We start from the raw sequence: 20,151 nt of genomic DNA, 5'->3' as shown, positions 1-20,151 counted from the left end.
GGAAGAATCATAAGCACAAGAAATACACAATAAAACAAACAAGACCGAAGGTAAAATTTTTATAGTTTAGCAGCAAAAATACATAACTGACTTATTTCAATAATTAATTGAATTTGAAACAAAGTACTATAGACATATATTGTTACCAAAATTTGATTTAAACACAGACAGCAAACTGTATTGATCACGGAATATTTAATATAGATCTCTGATATTCTGATATACACTCAATATAGGACTGAAATCAGTGCAAATTAATACAAGAAAACATGTACATAGATATAAGCAGTCTTGCAAAAAAATACAGTCTTTGTGTTTGAGTCCTACTAAAGCGGAACGCTTTTAAATACAAAACTTTACACTTAAGAAACAAAGTGAAAATGTGTATAGATCACCAACAAAGAGGATAGCAAGGTAGACACAGGTAACACCAAGAGAAGTCGATCTTCAAGCTTAAACCACAAGTAAACGTGTGAGGTACACATGAAAGGCAACCTGTCGAGCAAAAATGTGGTTATTAAATTAAATCATATATGTGATTTAATAACCACATTATTTTCTACCAGTTCTCTTTAGGCGCATATACACAAAAGATGATGAAGGCAGCATAATACAGAACAATGGCACAGTGGGTGGCGTAGGGCAGGGTGGTAGAATGTGAAGTATGCCAGCTTATACAGCAGTCAGTGTTGGTTATAACATGACAATATTGCTTCAAATGTATTAATGATGAACCATCAATGCAATACCCTGAACAGATAAATATATGTACCAGATATGTTTAAGGTGCTCAGAGAAAACTGCGCCTCATATACAAGCTAATGCGGATCAAGTTTGCCAAGGAGAATTAAACTAAAAACCCTTATAAACTACTAAAATGCTTACAGCGGTTTGTGTCTGGTATAATGTATTGCAGTTGTCAGGCAAAATAAAGTGCAACATGACCTAAAGGGCCACTGTGGTTTATGTTCGGGAATTAGTAAAGGAGCCACTGTTGCACTCCAGATGTGTCACATAGAAGACCGTTATTGGGGACAGACATCTTTCAGGGCTTTAAATCAGCCATCCTATTAAAATAAAGTGTCAGGGACAGTCTGGCCTCCAGACCCGATTGGAGAAACCCAAGTACCCTGGGGAGGGAATAAGGGAATGGGGTCTGGCCACGAGATTCGCACCAGGTAAAGAAGGCTTTCCAGGTACGGTAATAAATCTTAGCAGAGGTTGGCTTCCGTGCCCTGATCATGGTTCCAATGACGTCCGGCGAGAACCCTGACTGGGTTAGAACCCAGGTCTCAATGGCCACGCCGTCAAATTGAGGGCCCCTGAGTTCTGGTGGTAGAGGGGCCTTGTGACAGAAGATCCGGGCAGTCGGGGAGACGCCAGGGGAAGTCTGCTGTGAGCTGTACGATGTCGGCGTAACATGTACGTCTGGGCCAGTCCGGTGCGATTAGGATGGTTAGAACTCCCTCTTGCTTGATCTTCCTCACCACTCTGGATATCAGGGGGAGAGGTGGAAAAATGTACAGGAGCTGAAACTGGGTCCAGTCCTGAACCAGGGCATCCGCTCCTAGCGCCCGCGGGTCGTGAGTTCTGGCCATGAAGTTGGAGACCTTGGCATTGAAGTGGGATGCCATTAGGTCCACTTCCGGAGTCCCCCAGCGATGGCAGATCTGTCGAAAAACTTTGGGATGGAGAGACCACTCTCCCGAGTCCATTCCTTGCCGGCTGAGGAAGTCTGCTTCCCAGTTGTCCACACCCAGAATGTGGACCGCAGAGAGAACCGAACCTGTGTCTTCCGCCCAGTGGAGAATGCACACTGCGGGTCCCCTCTTGGTGATTCACATATGCCACAGCCGTGGCATTGTCCGACTGTACTATGATGTGAGAGGCTGCTATTAAGTGATGGAAGGCTCTCAATGCCAGGAGAATGGCACGAATTTCCAAGATGTTGCTGGGCATGGTTGCTTCCGCTGGGGACCACTTGCCCTGTGCTCTCTGGTGTAGGTGCACCGCACCCCAACCAGTCAGGCTCGCGTCGGTGGTCAAAACCTTCCATTGACCCGTGAGAAAGGATTTCCCCTTTGTTAGGGAGGTTGGCTTGAGCCACCAGTGCAGGGACCTCCTGGTTGACGACGTCAGCTGGAACTCCCTGTCGAGAGAAAAAGGGTTCCTGTCCCATGACTTGAGGATGGCTAGTTGGAGAGGCCCGAGGTGAAGCTGGGCAAATGGGACCGCTTCTATTGCCGCCACCATCCTGCCGAGGACTCTCATGGCAAACCGGAGATCGAGGGGGTTTGCTGAGGAGAGTGCAAACTCCTAGACGGAGAGGCAGTGCCTTGTCCTTGGGAAGGAGCACTAGACCCCTGAAGGTGTTGAATACCATTCCCAGGAAGGTCAGAGACTGACTCGGGGTTGGTGATGACTTTTGTAGGTTGACTAACCAACCCAGGCGACAGAGTGTCGATTGTGATTGAGACGCTGAGCTCGCAGTCCTTGAAGGTGGGAGCCTTGATAAGGAGATCGTCCAGGTATGGAACGACTATTATGCCTCTGGAGTGCAGGACGTCCATGGTGGCTGCCATGACTTTGGTAAACACTCTGGGAGCCGTGGCGAGTCCGAACGGGAGAGCCACGAACTGGTAGTGGTCCTGGTCGATTGCGAACCTGAGAAATCTCTGATGGGCGGGTGCAATTGGTATATGCAGGTATGCGTCTTGTATGTCTATGGAGGCGAGAAATTCTCCCTTTTCCATGGACGCAATGATGGACCGAAGGGACTCCATGCGGAAGTGACGTACCCGTACATATTTGTTGAGCTGTTTTTGGTCCAGTATGGGCCGTACGCCGCCTCCTTTCTTGGGGACTACGAATAAATTGGAGTAGAACCCTCGGAAGCGGGGACCGGTACTATGACTCCTGCTTGAAGAAGCGAGAAGACCGCTTGGCGGAAGGCACAAGCCTTGGCTGGCGGTTTTGGAGGAACAGAAAGAAAGTCTGCTTGGTGGGTTGTAAGTGAACTCTATCTTGTATCCCGAAGACACTAGTTCCCTGACCCACCCGTCTTCTGTAATAGGCAGCCAGACTTGATGAAAGAGCAAAAGTCAGCCGGAGTCTGTGAGTCATGATGAGGAGGAATTCTGAGATTTTCCTCCTTTGAACTTTGACTGGCCTGCTTTTGACTGCCAGGTCTTGTCAGACTTTTGCGTCGACCGCGAGTTGTCCCTGCGTAGGGAGCTGTTGCTATTTTGTGCTGGCCGCGAGACAGACCAGCCCGAAGAGTTCCGAAAGGATCGGAATCGAGTTTGGTTACGCTTCTTGTAAGTGCGTTTGGGTTTCAGTTGGGGGAGAGAGGTACTCTTACCCCCGGTGGCGTTGGATATCATCGTGTCCAACTGTTCACCAAAAAGTCGACCACTGAGGTACGGGAGGTGCGTGAGGGACTTCTTTGAGGTCGAGTCTGCTTTCCATTCCTGCAGCCAGAGGATACGCCGAATCGTGATGGCGTTTGATGCTATCCCCGCTGCACCCCTTGCAGAATCCAGAGCTGCATGAAGCATGTAATCTGCTACAACTGCTATTTGAACCGCTTGGTCCAACAGCCCAGGAGCAGATACTTGGAGGCCAGCTTGTAAATTTTGGGCCCAAGCCAGGATGGCCTTGGCAGCCCAAACTTAAGAGAACGCGGAAGCCAGGGAGGCCCCTGCGGCCTCGAAAATTGAACGAGCCATGCGTTCTACCTGCCGGTCTGCTGTGTCCCTTAGGCTATGTGCCCACGATGCAGAAATGCTGCATATTTTTTACGCTTCTCCCTGCCAGGAAAAACGCATGCATTTTTTACATGTGTTTTTCCCGCCAGGTAGAAGCGTTTGTCAAGCGTCTTTCCATGCATTTCTGCATGCGGGTTATCAAGAGCTTTTCCAAGCGATTTTAGCATCACTTGGAAAAGTGCTTGACAACTTGTTCACACTATATAAATCCATGCAACCGGCATGGATTTATAGTAGTGTGACCAAGTTCGTTAAAAAAAAAAAAAAAAAAGAATGGTAAAAAATAAAGTTTATATTCACCTTCCGATGTCCTCCCGGTGTTTTGTCTGCTCCGTCCGGTCTCTTGCAATGCTCGCGGTGGTGTGAAGGACCTGCGGTGATGTCATTGAGCCATGTGATGGGTCACATGACTCCATGACGTCATGGCAGGTCCTTCACAACAGCGCGAGCAGTGCAAGACACCGGACGGAGCAGACAAAACACCGGGAGGACATCAGAAGGGGAGTATAAACTTTTTTTATTTTAAATTCTTTTTTTTTTTACAGTTTCTATGGTACCCAGGTCTGGACGAGAGTCTCCTCTCCTCCAGACTTGGGTACCATCCGCACATAGAAACGCATAATATCCGTGTGTACAAATGTACTAACACGGATATTATGCGTTTCAATGCAAGTCAATGGCGGCGATTACGCTGCGTGTCCGTAAAATTAATGGACATGCTGCGGATTTTTGAGCGCAGCATGGGCATTGACATTGCGGCTTGTCATTGGGGACCATGGGGGGCGGATTACCAAGCGTTTATGCTGCGGAAATTCCGCAGCATAAACGCTTCGGAAACGCATAGTGGGCACACAGCCTTAGGGTTGAGCTATCCGGCAGTGAAAGGAGTGACTGTGCTGCTAGCCTAGAGACTGGGGGATCCACTTCGGGTGGATCTGTTCATTCCTTGGTGGTCTCCTGTGGGAAGGGGTACCGCGCCTCCAGATACTTTCGATTGGTAAACTTCTCAGGCTGTGAGAACTGCTTTTTAAGGATCGACTTAAACTCTGGGTGGTCAAAGAAGACCTTAGGCGGCTTCAGAAGTCCTTCAAAGGAAATCTTGTGTTGTGGTGCCTCCGGGGGCGGATCATAAATGTCCAGCACCCGATGGATGGACGAGATTACGTCCTCAACTAGCGCTGTATTGCTATGGGGGATTGGGATCAGAGACCCTTCAGTTTCCTTGTCTGAGTCGGAATCACAGATGCCTTCAGAATCCTGTGTATCGCTAAGGCGTCTCCTGCTTGGTGAACCAGGGTGGAGGCCTTCTCTGGTCGGGGATCGCTGCGGAGAACTGCATTGTCTGTCCCTGGTAGGGGACGGTCTAGATGACCTGGAACTACGGTGTCTCTCCCTAGAAGGGGATGACCGTGTGCTATGGGATGACGCAGATGAACGTGACCTGTGGGTCCGCTTGCATCCTGACCTAGACGTGGATGTGCACGGGTCGTCATGTGCCTGAGTCGAGCATTCTCTTTGCTGGGTAGCGTTCATAGACGAGACATGACACTGCAGAGCCTGAAGCAATGTGGAGGTTAGGTTATCTATAGACTGCGTCATAGATTGCGACATCTGAGTGACCCATTCCGGCGTGGCATTAGACACCGAAGCATTGGCAGGGGCTTCTTGGGGCTCTGGCACAGTAGTCTGGATGCAGTCCTGGCAGTGCGGGTACGTGCTGCCACTTGGGAGAGTATTGCTGCAGGCTGTACAGAGTGCATAATAGCAGTCCTGCCTGGTTCTCTTGGACCTTGAGCCCAGCATAGTGCACTGGGGTGGCTATGCAGAGGGCCCTACAGGGGTGGCTATGTAGAGGAGCCTGGACTCACAGCCGAGGAAGAACTCCAGCTGTGATCTTATCCCACCGGTGTGCCCCTAGGTCCAGCGCCGAAGATCCAAGGTCCTGTGCCCCCCCGGAGACTGGCTGGTCTTCCCTTATCCTGCAGCAGATAATGGCCGCTGGAGTAAAGTTAAGAAAGAAGGGGGGCGGAGAGCTGAAAAGGGCGGCAGAACTGTGTGAAATCGCGCCCTTTCAGTCTCGATCCGCCCCCTCTATGACACTGTAGAGTGTCATATTTGTCATCTGGGGGGCGGGCCGGGGAGAGGAGGTGGCGGCTTCGACTAGGCAAAGTGACATCATCGATGGAGAATGTAATAAAGACCGGAGCAGCAGAGGAGAGCTGGACCCAAGGAGGGTGAGTGCTATGTGAGATCGTTTGTGACCCACAAGCTTAAAGTTTTCCCACTGTCTTCAATTATATTTCTGAAAAAAGAGATTTTAATCTGGTGCAAAGAGTAATTGTTTTTTTTTATGTGACAATTAATCTATAGGGTGCAGTTTGTGGATTTGCTTAGTGAAAGCATGGACAGTCATTCATAGTTGCTTAGCAGGAAAAAGAAGATCTGTAGACAAGACTGTACTAAGTTAGACCTACATAATGAATATTCATGAGCAGGTATACATTTCAGAACGATCACAAGTTACGACTATAACCATCACATAGTGCAAAATATATGCATTATAATTAGTAATCGTAATTTATCCAAAAATAAGTCACCGTGACAGATGCTCTAAGAAAAGGTTACACAAAAGTGGGAAATGCTATGAACTGCTTAGACCTCAGCTTTTTGTAGCTAAGGGGTCATCTACAAGAATGAGAAAGCCAGTTGGGATAGTCCAAATATAAGATATTTCATTCTTTTTTCCCCATGTTCCCTGTAAGTAGCTCCGGATGCCTGCATGAAATGATACACAGATTAAAAACGCTGAACAGTTACCGGTCGTCAAAGTAATATCAGGCTGCAACGGCAGCAGATCTGAATTTTTGGTATGTGAAGGCACAATGGAATGACGAGGCTAGTGAAAATTACATAAATAGAAGGTTTGAATTTTTCATGCTGTTTAGTAGATTTTTATTACAAATGGTAATTCAGCAGCTTAGAATATTCACTGTGACATAAAGCTATGCTACATATTTCACAATATATTAAACTGATTTTAATCCTAAAAATAAACTCTGAATCACAATTTATACAGAAAATAATGTATTACTTACAAAATAAAAAATAGATCATATAAACATAAAAATGACGCAACTAGTCAGTCACATAAGTGGTCCTCTTCATGAGGTGCTATATTAAATCATACACAATATATTGCACTACAGCTTATGCGGTTTTGCCATAAAAATATTGTTTTAACCATATTTGAGGTCACAGCAATATTCAACAGACAAATTATATGGTGTAAGAATGTTACTATGCATTAAATGGGATACCCACCCTTCAGGACATTTCTTTTTAAACTTCTAGACAAGTATTTAGGGCTAAAAATCATTTTTGCAATTGGTTTCATTAAAAAGTTTGCACCGTTGTTTCTATAGCCTTGGTGTATCACACTGTCTATTGCTGACTGCAGAATGAGTTAACTGAGAACAGTCCGTGACTATTTTATCTGTCTTTCTGAACTTCTCTCAGCTGATTTATGACCACATCAAAGTTAAATGTCCAGAGAAAGAAAAGGCCTGTAACAATGAAAAAGTGCAATTTTTCTTTAATGAACCCAAACTCTAAAAAGGACTAAAAAAAAAAAAAAAAAAAAAGTCCCCAAATGTGGATAGCCCTTTTAAAAGGGAAAAAACTCTATTTTTCTTGGGAGACACCGATGATAAAGGAGGTTGGCCCACGAACAACATTTACCACCTTTTAATAGGTGATAAATTTATAATCACTTGGTGTCCAAATACTGGGCCCCTACTGTTTAGGAGAATGGGGTCTCCATTTTAACGGTCATAATGCACATGCAAGACAATGACTCCATTCAAAGTATATGGTATAACTTAATTACATAAGACAATAATAATAAGTGTATAAGTTTAGCACCTCAAAGCTCACATCAACTAGAAGTTTGGAATAATTTCAAATTACTCCAAAAGGAAAAATGTCTGTAAAATGTACACCAAATAGAAAAAAAAACTCAAAATAGTTATTCCACAGTGTAAATGGATTAGATATTATTTCTTTACAAAGACAAAAATATTTTCCAATTAGCACTGAGCTAATGATTTTAGCCTGCTTTACAATAAATAATTATATTTTCTATATTTACATTAGAATGTAACATTCTGCTTACACTAGGCTTAAAGAATGGGAATTACACACATGGATGTATAGAACAAAGATGGCCACACGTCCTACCTTAGTATTATTCATTTCCGCCTTAATGCTTCTATAAAGTCATTAGTGCCTCAGATCTTAAAGTGTAACTACACTTTTAGAAAAATTTCAGAAGTTTTGATCCGTGAAGCTCCTTGCTCTGTTTCTCAAGATTAACTCAAAAATGCTTTTTTTGTTTTTCTTTTTAAATAAAATACTCTTTTGCTGGATTTAACATCTCCATAATTTGTGACAAATTTATTAAAATGTTGCATGGGTGATTATAAACTTGTTGCAAGTTTATATATGTCTAGAGATTTTTCTTGAATATTTATGCCACTTGAGTAAGATTGCACAAAAATTATGTTACATTTGTAAAACATCTAAATGTTGGCCAAGCCTCAAGCCAACTCTCACAGGTCACAATGGCTCTAACGTCTGGCACAAATGGTTCATAAATGTGTCCCACAGCATTACGCATTATTTTGGACTGAAACGCACCCAAAAAAAAAAAAGTAGCGAAAGACTTTCTATTGACCAAAACACCCAAGGACCAAAACTTGTGACCTGTTTCTAAGACATCAACCATTTTCATAAAAGTACATTTACTCATTAAGCAGAAATTTAAAGGCCATTATCCTAATTTAGAAATGCTTTTAATGTCCCTTATAGTGTCTATTTTTAAAGGCTACATTAAGAATAATTTGAAGCTTACTTGCCAATAGATAAAGAATGCAAAATATTTTGCTTTCAATGTTTGTGATCGCACAGTGTATAATCCTGCGTACTTTGAGATGTGGGTAAAATGCCCACTTAGGAACTTTGGCTTGATTCCCCCCTAGGTAGTGAAGGGATAACATAAAATTATGTTGCTGCAGCATTTTCTGTACAAAGAACTGTCCTATTCCTAGCATCACGTCTAAACACAATGAATACATCCTTCCATGCAGTTTTACAATATAAATATATATAAAAGAAATCTTTGCTGTTAAAAATGTAGTAAACAGATAACTAATGTAATATCAGTGTCAAAATACCACGTACTAAGAAGTAAAAAGACTACAGAACTCCCACTGACTGAAGGATTACTAGGACACCTCTGGGATGTTAATACACATGGACTTTTGTAGTAGACAATATACATTAAATTGTTACCAGCACAATTACATAACACAGTCACACAAACGTTACTTTGGTTAAAACCTGATCACTAGGTTTAAATTAGAATAAATACAAAAATAATCTATTGAGCAGAGCTTACTAAATGGTCCACAGTTGCTAAATAATTAATCACACATATTTCATCAGTGGCAATACTTCAGGTATATATTACAAGGAATGAATACTTCCTTGAATCACACACCAAATATGTGAACTTTATTCTAAGCCACTGCCATTAAAATCTGTCGTATTCTCAGATATTATATAATCCTTGGCAAAATCTACTGTCAAGTTTTCCTTGCATAGCCTAAATTCTAATAGGGAAATACAGATAAAGCCAGCTTTTTTATTTTGAAGGGGGGACGCAAATATTTTAAAAATACTCATATTAATATTACCACTGAATAAAAATATATGTTCTAAAAAACAGTGCTTTAAATACAGTACAGAACATGTATGGGATTTGTTTAATGGCAAGCCGTTTAATAAGGCGGGTCACTCATTGCTCGGTTCAGGAGCCCTTCCTACTTGCTTATTGGTCCAAGTGTGTGGACAATGTGATCACTGACGGGAGAGACTAGCACAATTTATCCTTGATACATCCAAGCATAACCACAACAGTAAATAATCACCCAGTGCACAGTGTAAGCCACAAATATTCACATATGCACCCTGACAGCCATGTTGTAGCATGCAGACGCTACCTGTTAACCCTGGAGTAATATCTACAGTACTACAGTATGTATACAAGTCTACAGTCCTGATTATTTTATTACTAAAATGGTCACTGGAAGCTGCAGGGACTGCATTACATGGTTGCATCACCAGAAAAGTATACTATGGAAGTAGAATTCTGCAACAGGGTCCCTCAGAAGGCATTTTATGGGACCTTGGTCCTCTAGCGCCCGAGGTCTGCACGGCAGTGTTTTACTGAGAAGTTCCAGTGTGCACTCTTGCTCTTAGCTTCCATTGTCATTAGAGAGAGTAACAGGATCTCCTTTTGATTCTTTGGAGCTTGATGAGGTTTTCTTTTGCTTCTGCTTAGATTTCTTTAGCATATGGACCTAAAAAATACAATCAATTAGATATATCAGATCACTTATGTGCATGGGATATGATAGACAGGATTCCCTACACCCTCTATTATCCAAACGAGATAGATGCTGAAAAGAACATTTCCTTGTGCACTTGGCACGCTCACTAATAGTGAATGCCAAGAGATAAAGCAGTAGCACCTAAACGGGACTTTCCTATAAAAGGACGCTGTTGATACCATTATTAAAACAAGTGTTTTGATCATCTATATTTTATATTATATATATATATATATATTTGATAAATTCTTTGCTTTTCTTGAAGTATGGCTTTCCTCTGATTTCAAACTCAGAACTTCTCACATGGCAGGTAGTAGGATTAGCAGTGAGCCACAGGCTGTACTGCTAAGTATAGAAAGAATTGCTCTGCCTAAAACGCTAAATAGTATTCATCTTTCATCTAGATATATTGTACTGGTATATAGAGATGTACAGTACAGGCCAAAAGTTTGGACACACCTTCTCATTTAAAGATTTTTCTGTATTTTCATGACTATGAAAATTGTACATTCACACGGAAGGCATCAAAACTATGAATTAACACATGTGGAATTAAATACTTAACAAAAAAGTGTGAAACAACTGAAAATATGTCTTTTATTCTAGGTTCTTCAAAGTAGCCACCTTTTGCTTTGATGACTGCTTTGCACACTCTTGATGAGCTTCAAGAGGTAGCCACCGGAAATGGTCTTCCAACAATCTTGAAGGAGTTCCCAGAGATGCTTAGCACTTGTTGGCCCTTTTGCCTTCACTCTGCGGTCCAGCTCACCCCAAACCATCTCAATTGGGTTCAGGTCTGGAGACTGTGGAGGCCAGGTCATCTGGCGTAGCACCCCATCACTCTCCTTCTTGGTCAAATAGCCCTTACACAACCTGGAGGTGTGTTTGGGGTCATTGTCCTGTTGAAAAATAAATGATGGTCCAACTAAACGCAAACCGGATGGAATAGCATGCCTCTGTGGAAGCCATGCTGGTTCAGTATGCCTTCAATTTTGAATAAATCCCCAACAGTGTCACCAGCAAAGCACCCCCACACCATCACACCTCCTCCTCCATGCTTCACGGTGGGAACCAGGCATGTAGAGTTCATCCGTTCACCTGTTCTGCATCGCACAAAGACACGGTGGTTGGAACCAAAGATCTCAAATTTGGACTCATCAGACCAAAGCACAGATTTCCACTGGTCTAATGTCCATTCCTTGTGTTCTTTAGCCCAAACAAGTCTTCTGCTTGTTGCCTGTCCTTAGCAGTGGTTTCCTAGCAGCTATTTTACCAAGAAGGCCTGCTGCACAAAGTCTCCTCTTAACAGTTGTTGTAGAGATGTGTCAGCTGCTAGAACTCTGTGTGGCATTGACGTGGTCTCTAATCTGAGCTGCTGTTAACCTGCGATTTCTGAGGCTGGTGACTCGGATAAACTTATCCTCAGAAGCAGAGGTGACTCTTGGTCTTCCTTTCCTGGGGCGGTCCTCATGTGAGCCAGTTTCTTTGTAGCGCTTGATGGTTTTTGCAACTGCACTTCGGGACACTTTCAAAGTTTGCCCAATTTTTCGCACTGACTGACCTTCATTTCTTAAAGTAATGATGGCCACTAATTTTTCTTTACTTAGAATTTGTATTATGGCAAGAAAAAAGCTGCTAACAGTCTATTCAGTAGGACTATCAGCTGTGTATCCACCAGCCTTCTGCACAACACAACTGATGGTCCCAACCCCATTTATAAGGCAAGAAATTCCACTTATTAAACCTGACAGGGCACACCTGTGAAGTGAAACCATTTCCGGTGACTACCTCTTGAAGCTCATCAAGAGAATGCCAAGAGTGTGCAAAGCAGTCATCAAAGCAAAAGGTGGCTACTTTGAAGAACCTAGAATATAAGACATATTTTCAGTTGTTTCACACTTTTTTGCTAAGTATATAATTCCACATGTGTTAATTCATAGTTTTGATGCCTTCAGTGTGAATGTACAATTTTCATAGTCATGAAAATACAGAAAAATCTTTAAATGAGAAGGTGTGTCCAAACTTTTGGTCTGTACTGTATATATTTTGATGAAAAACACCAGTGAATAAAGAATAAAAAAAAGAAAAAGTGCTTTAAAAAACAAATAAGGAATCGGTCCTAGTCCATCAGAAATATACCACAACTGGTTTTTGCTTTTTTCATGTCTTACCTTTGGTCCTGCAGCAGAAATAATTATCTGTCCTGGTGGCTGAATCCAGGGCTCACCATCTACTTGGACTGGAATAGGTTTTAGAAGTGTAACACGGAAGTAGGAACCTTGGGCAATTCGAATACCTGAACGAAGTCCTCCTTGAACTTGTCCCTGGCCATACAAAAGGCAAAATAATAATGCAGAAGTTATGTTAAAAGTCATTATCCTCCAATAGAAATGCAATTACTTCACAATACAGGACAGAGAAGCAGTAAAAAGAACTATAATGCATAACAATGCTATGATTAAAATATAAAACATATGTCACTGAATAGAAATGTTGACAGACTTACCATGTGAACCACTCCAGTTACACCAACAACTTCAAGCAGTCCATCATCTATTCTTGGCTTCCCATATCGATTATCATTATCGGAGCCCCACAAATCAGCTCCTGAACCCCAACTGAAAAAGAAATCATAAAACATTCAAACTTGGCATCACCTTTTTAGAAATCATGGTTTTAGTGGTTTCATGTTTATTACTGGGTTTTGCAAATTGAAAAGTCCTAAGAATACTAAAGTGCTAAAAAATTATGTAGCACAGAATCCAGAAAAGTTAAGTTGACCCCCCCCCCCTCTTCCCCCTCCCCCCCCAAAAAAATAGAAAAAGTTATGGCACTCTGAGGTCAGGGGAATTAAAGAAAAACATTGACCAAAATTGGCTGCATCAGTATTGGGTTAAAGAGGACCTGTTACCAATCCTAACATGTCCTAACAAATAATTCTATGGTCATAACATAATTTAGGGGCATCTTTTCATAAACCTTTGCAGGGGGCAGTGTTCCACATTTCCAGGCTGAGTAAAGAGACAGCCCTTTGATGAGGAGAAAGGTAACAAGCTGTTGTAAATTCAATTTAACATTTACAAGATGTATAGCATATAGTTGTAAAAAAACAAAAGTTCCAAAATTGTTATTTTATGGCTAATATATGTATTTACTAAAACAGACATGTTAGGAGAGCCGAAGAGTCCTCGTTAAGATTCCATTATCAGTTTCCAAGTCTAGGAAAGTGGACAATCTCATTGGCAGAAGGGATATTCATGTGCCAGCAACACTTCTGGTTTTCTATTGTTTTTTTTTTTTTGTTAATAACGTCAGTAGGACTTTACTTTTGCTTCTGGTTGGAAGTACTGGTATAAAAATAAAAGTTTATCCACTGTTACACTGGAATGACTGTCACAAATTTTGGTGTTCACAAAGTTTGCTGCTTTAGTGTTTTTAGATCTTTTAGACTACGTTCCCACAATGAATAGTTGTTGTTTGATGTTGCCGAATTTCTGCAGCATTTCTGTACCCATTATGTAAATTCGGTTACTTGTGGGGGTTTTTTTCATCGCATTTTTGGAGTGTCTTAATTTATATGCTCATTTATCGCTGTGGTTTTGATTTTTCTTTTTGTATGCCATGTTGGATATCCGCTTCTGAGCCAAATCCTGACTGACAAGCCATTCTTGTCTAATCAGTGCTCGGCGTTCATCAGAATTTCTGAGCTTTTATTTTTCCATCTGCTTTTCGAGGATTGATGACAGGCTCTCAACGAGATTGAGATATGAAATTTCCTGGCCATGGATCCCAAATTTAAATTTTTTTAATCACAGACCCACTTAGTTATTATCACTTTTGCCTCGTGACATGGTCTCCATCATGCTGGAAAAGAATTGTTCATCACCAAATTGCTCCTGGATTATTAGGATAAGTTGCTCTTGGAGGATGTTTAGTTACTAATAGGGTTGAGCGAGTATGTTCTGTCCGAGTATGCTCGGGCTTAACTCCGAGTATTTATAGCTGCTCGGTGAGAAGGTTAAATCACTCCCGTGTGCATGATTTGATTGTTGAGGCCCCGCTGGGTAGCATGCATCGGTGTGTTTGACACCTTACCAAAGACCTTGTTGACGACTCAGACACAGAAACACATTGGCGTGCATCGTTATACAGGTCGTTAAGGGTCGTCGCATCGCTGCTGCGTCGTTGGGAAGATCTGACTGTTTGACATCTCACCAGCGACCACATAGCGACGCAGAACCGATCCGTGACAGGTCGTATCGTTGTCGGGATCGCTGTAGCGTCGCTTAGTGTGATGGGGCCTTTAGAAAGAAGTGTTTTTTTTTCTGCCCTTAACACAAGGCCAGCCTCCAAAAGCCTTTGCCCCACTGTCTGCACAGGCGCTCAAACCTGCCTGCTGTTATTTCTGAGCAAACTTCACTGGTGTTTAACAGATTCCATGACATCTTAAGCAGACGGTCCTTGAACTTACTTGTCTTTCTTGGGCGCCCAGTAGATTTCTTCACAGCAATTGAATCACTCACTTTGAATGGGGATTTTGTGATTAAGTTAATATTCATGGCAAGAAATGACTTTGCAATTCATCGGATTACTCTCCATAATACTGTATAGATAACGCAAATTACCACTATAAGATCTGAAGCAGATAACTTCGGGTAAACTAAAATTTCTGTTGGTATCAAAACTTTTGGCCACTAATGTTTTATGAAAAAAAAAAATCTTTTAATATGCTCATTCACCTCCTTCCAAAAAAATTAATGAAACGTTGAAACCACAACTCTAGTCTTATTCATAAGAATGTCAAAACTAGTGCTTGTGAAAAGTGGAAGCCTGTCTTTTGTACTAGATTGGGCATGTTCCTGTACAGTCCTGTAAGTTTAGCAGTTTGTGCTCCAGCATTCACATACTAGAACATGAACTTGCTTAGGTTGTAAGGAGGTATTTCCCGACAATTTGGATCCAGTAGTTCTGAACATGAATGGCATTCATGTGATATAACTGCCTGAAAAGACAGGCTATCGGGTTAAAAGGGATTGCTCAGATCAGTGGGCATCTGCCAGCAAACAACCATGATCAGCTATTAGTAGTTCCCCAGCAGTTGCAAGTAAACAATGTAGAGAGCTGGAACAATACTGCTCTGTAAATGTAGTCGGCATTTTCAGATACTACAGGGCAGATTACTTTCAGTTTATTCAGAGCTGAATTGCAGTGAACAGCCACTACATGGCCAATATGCAAAGCTATGGTGTCCCAGTTCCGTATACTCTTAGCAGGTTTCACGGCGTCCAGAAGCTAATAAGTGATTGGTGGGGGTGTCCTAGCCAACCCCTTTAATAAATGTAAACACAATCTAGAAATATGCGTCAATTTTGGTTTATCGCATTATTTACCTGGGAATATTTAAGAAGATAAGTCCTTCAATATTTGGAAGCTCCACTTCTTGCTGGTCAACCTGAAGCTTTAGATCTTTATGTAGATTTCGATTGTGACTTAGCTTCTGCAAACCAGCCTTCACATACACGCCTTTGTTGTGGAACCTTGAAGAGAAATACCATATGTATGGTACAAATGAGAGGTAAAACATTCCTAGTATCAAGCTGTTTGCGAAACACAGGAAAAAGTACCTGCTATTGAATTTTCCAGGCTCAATTTCACGGGCATGATGAAAATCTAAACTTAATTCGGCATCAATCCCAATTCCACAATAGTTGTTCATTTGCACAATCTATAAAATAAAAAAAATTGGTTACATTTTTTTTAATAAATTTCACTGCAAAGTGGTATCCAGAATAGCAAATCCTAAAGGAACAAACTGTCTTTTATTAACTTGGCAGAAGAATTATGACTTAATCTCTTATGGTGCATTAACACTGTCCAGTTATCATGAACATTATTCCTAGGAATGCTCAATTCCCAATAATTGTCCAGTTTAAACAGGCCAACATTCACCCAACGAACAAGCAAAACAAAACGCTAGTTCATAGAGTAAAATGATTTTTTAAACTTGCTTAAAAATAATCATTTTTGGCAGCACAATCGTTCTGAGACAATGGCAGACTATGTGCACAGAACTATCTATTACCGGTCGTTCTGTGCAAATGGAAAATATGGTCAGCCTGCTTCAACAGGCTATTGTACGACTGCTGATCAGCAAACATGTGGTTTAATGGCCACCATGGGCTAGTGTAAAACAACCCACAATTAATATACATTGATAAAACAATTCTAATATTAAATATCAGCCTAATGGAGTGACTATCTGATTAACTGCTAAACCCTGAAGTTAATCTCAATATTGCCTCCCTAATATCAATAAAGCAGGGGAACAAATCAATTGTCTGATAAAAAAGGAAGCCAACAAAAATAAATCCCGCTAATCCCATCAATGTTAGTAGAGGCCAGTTAAGATTAGTTTTGTCATCAGAAGACACCATTAGCATTATAGCCAGCATCAAGCATGAATTGAATAGACAAACATCATACCTTTGGTGGTTCAGGTTCAGATATACCATTTTCCATTGAATCAACCACCTCCTGAGCATCTAGAAGTATGGTCCAACGATCCATTAGGACATTTTCAGCTTCATCTACAGATATGAGGACTGAAAATGGATCCTCGCCAGTATAGCCAGCACCCCATCGAAGAACTCTCCCTAGATCATTTCCTGGGAAAAAAAATGCAGACTTATCAATTTCTACACATATACCTCAAAGTTTAAGGTCAATTATTAAAAAAAGGAGCTCTGTAGACAGCATTTTACCTGTAACTCTTTGTTTACATTTCCATTGTGGCTGACATTTATAATATAAATCACAATGCAAAGACAAATCCAACAAATGATTGATACCTCTGGACGAACCCCAGTGACTTACAACCCCAATGCCCCCAGAGTTGGGACACGGTGTAAAATGTAAAGAAAACAAAAATGCAATGATTTGGAAATATCTTATAGCCATATCATATTCCCAACAGAACATAGAACACAGATCAGAAGGTGAAAGTTAGACATTTTTCCATTTCACTTGAAAAAATAAACTCTTTTGGAAATTGATGGAAGTGACATCTCAAAAAAGTTGAGCGAGAACTAGGTCTATCATTGTATAGAATTCCTTCTAATTACAGAAGTCTGAAAACGTCTGGGAAATGAAGAGACAAATTTCTTCAGTTTCAGGAGAGGAATGTTGTCCTATTCTTGTCTGATGTATGATTCTAGCTGCTCAACACTACTGGATCTATGCTGGATTTTTTGTTTCAAACTCTGTCCAATGTTATGTAATGATGAAAGGTTTGGACCGCACGCAGCCAGCTCATCAATCGAACTCTTCTTCTGCGAAGCCATGGTGTTGTGATAGGTATAGTATATAAGGTTTAGCATTGTCCTGCTGAAATATACAACCCCGTCCCTTAAATAGATGTTGTCTGGATGGGAGCATATGCGGTTATAAAACCTCTATATAATGCTCAGCATTGATTGTGCCTTTCAAGATGTGCAGGCTTTTGAACTATGTGTTGAGAAAAAGCTGGATGGTTCCTCTCCTCTTGATTCTGCCGGACATGGCATACATTGTTTCCAGAAAGAATTTCACATTTTCTTTAATCTGATAAAAGAATAATTTTCCATTTTGCCTTAGTCCATTTCACATTGACAGCAGAGTTTCTGGATTCTGTGGATATGGCTTCTTCTTTGCATGATAGAACTTTAACTTGCGGCAAACTGTGTTCATGATCCTCACCCGCAGTTCTCTGGATGTTAATCCCACATATATTTTTCCCACAGAGAGCATGTGAGAGACATTGGTGCAGCGAGGACAGTGGCCGATGTTTCTCTATTAAAAACGATACCACGCCATTTTAGATTATATCATGGTGGCAGCCCTAAAACCTTTATGGTCCGGGGAATTGAAGTTATCCATGGTGGCATTCGGGGTGGAAACACCAAAAAGCTTCTAGCCCAGAAAGAGGCTAATTGGATAGTGGAATTGGGGACTGTGACCCCTAATGGTCTTAATGAGACTTTAAGTTTCGCCCCGTTTCTTTGAACATGCATTGACCCTTTGGTATTTTTAATAATTTTAATTGTATATTTTTCATTTTATTAATATGGTCTTTGTCGCTTTATTTTATTTTTCCTTCCATAGCATTTGATTGTTAATGAGGCTATGAATTAATATCATCATTCAACTCATGAATTTACATCATCCGGATTGGACCAAATAATGTTACTCTATGTGAATGTACCTTTGTTTGATTTCATATATTAAACTCTGTTCCATTATTCTTTCTTGGTGTGCATGCTGCGCTGTCCGATGTCCCCGCTTTGCTCCCGGCATCTTGATGGGACCTGCGCGTTGTCTGGAAGCCATGGTAACATACCCTGGTCTTTCTGACATGCACGGGTTACCCTGATGGCTGTGGGTGATGCGGCTGACGCGCACGGCGCAGTGCGCTGACTAAGATATAATTGGTCCTTTGCGACCATGTGACCGCAGGTCCTAGACCACATTTAATCAGGCATGGAAGGTCCTTTTTTGTATTCCACCCGAGGAAGCTGTTAATACACCATGCGAAACGCGCGTTGGGGATTTCTCTTGCTGGGCTGCTATATTTCTAACAATGGGTAAGAGTGCAATATTATGACTCAATGTACTGTTTTATAGTTTGATGTGCTGACACGATTTATATACCATTTTGCATAGACAATAAATTATTTACTGGGTTAGATTGTTGTGGCAGCACTTAAAAACTATCCCATTTGGGAACAAGCACTGTTGCACTTTTTCTATTTTTCAATAACAATATTAATATTATATATATATATATATATATATATATATATATATATATATATATATATATATATATATATATATATTTATTACACACACACACATACATATACATATATATATACATACATATATCATACATACACACACACATGCTGCCTAGCTTTGGTGTCGGGTTGTCATTTATTAAACATTTAAGGACAAATTACATAAGAAAGTGTTTTGTTATTTTTTTGCTAAAAACTCCTGTTTTTTCATTTTTGTATACATATTTGCTTTATGGAGTGACATAACTTACCACCTTCCCTGCTTTTGGGACCTTACTTTGGTTAGCCTGGTTTTGTTATAATGTACCTAATGAATATATGGATATTTATTTGCAAATTTACAATGTCTGAACACATACAACTACACATTATTGTAATAAATGCCAGTATACATTATATACAACATTGTGATAAAGGTCATTTTATCTTATACACAAAGTCCTGAAAAATGCTTGCATTTACCTGTTCCAAGAGGAAGGACAGCTATAGAAGGTTCTGTACAAACCAACTTGTGCCTAATTTCCTCAAGGGCACCAAGCACCCATCCAACTGTACCGTCACCACCACAGACGAGTACTCGGAAATAGGGAACTTGTGAGAATGCATGAAATCTGTAAGGGTAAGCACAACTTTAGTCATTATCCATAAAGAAGATTAGGCTGTAAAGCTTTTTCTTTTTCAAAATATTCTTAAAGAATTTAATTACATAATTGAGATTCATTTTCAGTCATTTATATTTCAACAGTGCAATGCCTTGGATCATGTTACTTCTGTCCCTTGGAACAAGTCATCATTGTAATGCACCTCTTTTCTTTTAAGTGTATTGCTAGGAGGCCTCACAATACCCAAGTGATGGGGGCACTCCACAACCACCATTTGCATGCTATTGGAATCCAAACTAGTGACTTCAAAGCTTTATCTAAGAGACTGCTAACATTATGCTCAAAGGTTACATCACAGAAAGAGATGGCATATCCCAAGATTTGTTCAGATCAGGGAGGGCCTGACTCCATGGACCCCCACCTATCCTGGGCTTGAAGGGATCATACTGCCGGTTTAGCATGATGTCCCTTTCAGTTTTTCTCTGACCCTAGCCACCAA

The 20,151-nt window shown here is 41.1% G+C and overlaps 1 protein-coding gene across 1 annotated transcript in view; it reads right to left on the bottom strand.

Annotated features, from left to right (window-relative positions):
* Nucleotides 1-43: 43 nt before the first annotated feature.
* DGKQ (diacylglycerol kinase theta) overlaps nt 44-20,151 on the bottom strand; it is a 157,820-nt gene continuing 137,712 nt past the window's right edge. Inside the window, exons 17-23 of the mRNA XM_073661678.1 lie at nt 19,513-19,661; nt 16,700-16,881; nt 15,841-15,941; nt 15,607-15,753; nt 12,723-12,834; nt 12,388-12,540; nt 44-10,186 (exon numbers count right to left, since the gene is read on the bottom strand). Of these exons, the coding sequence (XP_073517779.1) occupies nt 10,082-10,186; nt 12,388-12,540; nt 12,723-12,834; nt 15,607-15,753; nt 15,841-15,941; nt 16,700-16,881; nt 19,513-19,661 (949 nt within the window). The 3' untranslated portion in view covers nt 44-10,081. The remainder of the gene's footprint in view (nt 10,187-12,387; nt 12,541-12,722; nt 12,835-15,606; nt 15,754-15,840; nt 15,942-16,699; nt 16,882-19,512; nt 19,662-20,151) is intronic.

Source organism: Phyllobates terribilis, unplaced genomic scaffold, assembly GCF_046119375.1.
Source record: "Phyllobates terribilis strain yellow unplaced genomic scaffold, ASM4611937v1 Scaffold_1__5_contigs__length_1240528914, whole genome shotgun sequence".
Classification (NCBI taxonomy): domain Eukaryota; kingdom Metazoa; phylum Chordata; class Amphibia; order Anura; family Dendrobatidae; genus Phyllobates; species Phyllobates terribilis.
This window is presented reverse-complemented; position numbering and strand designations above follow the sequence as displayed.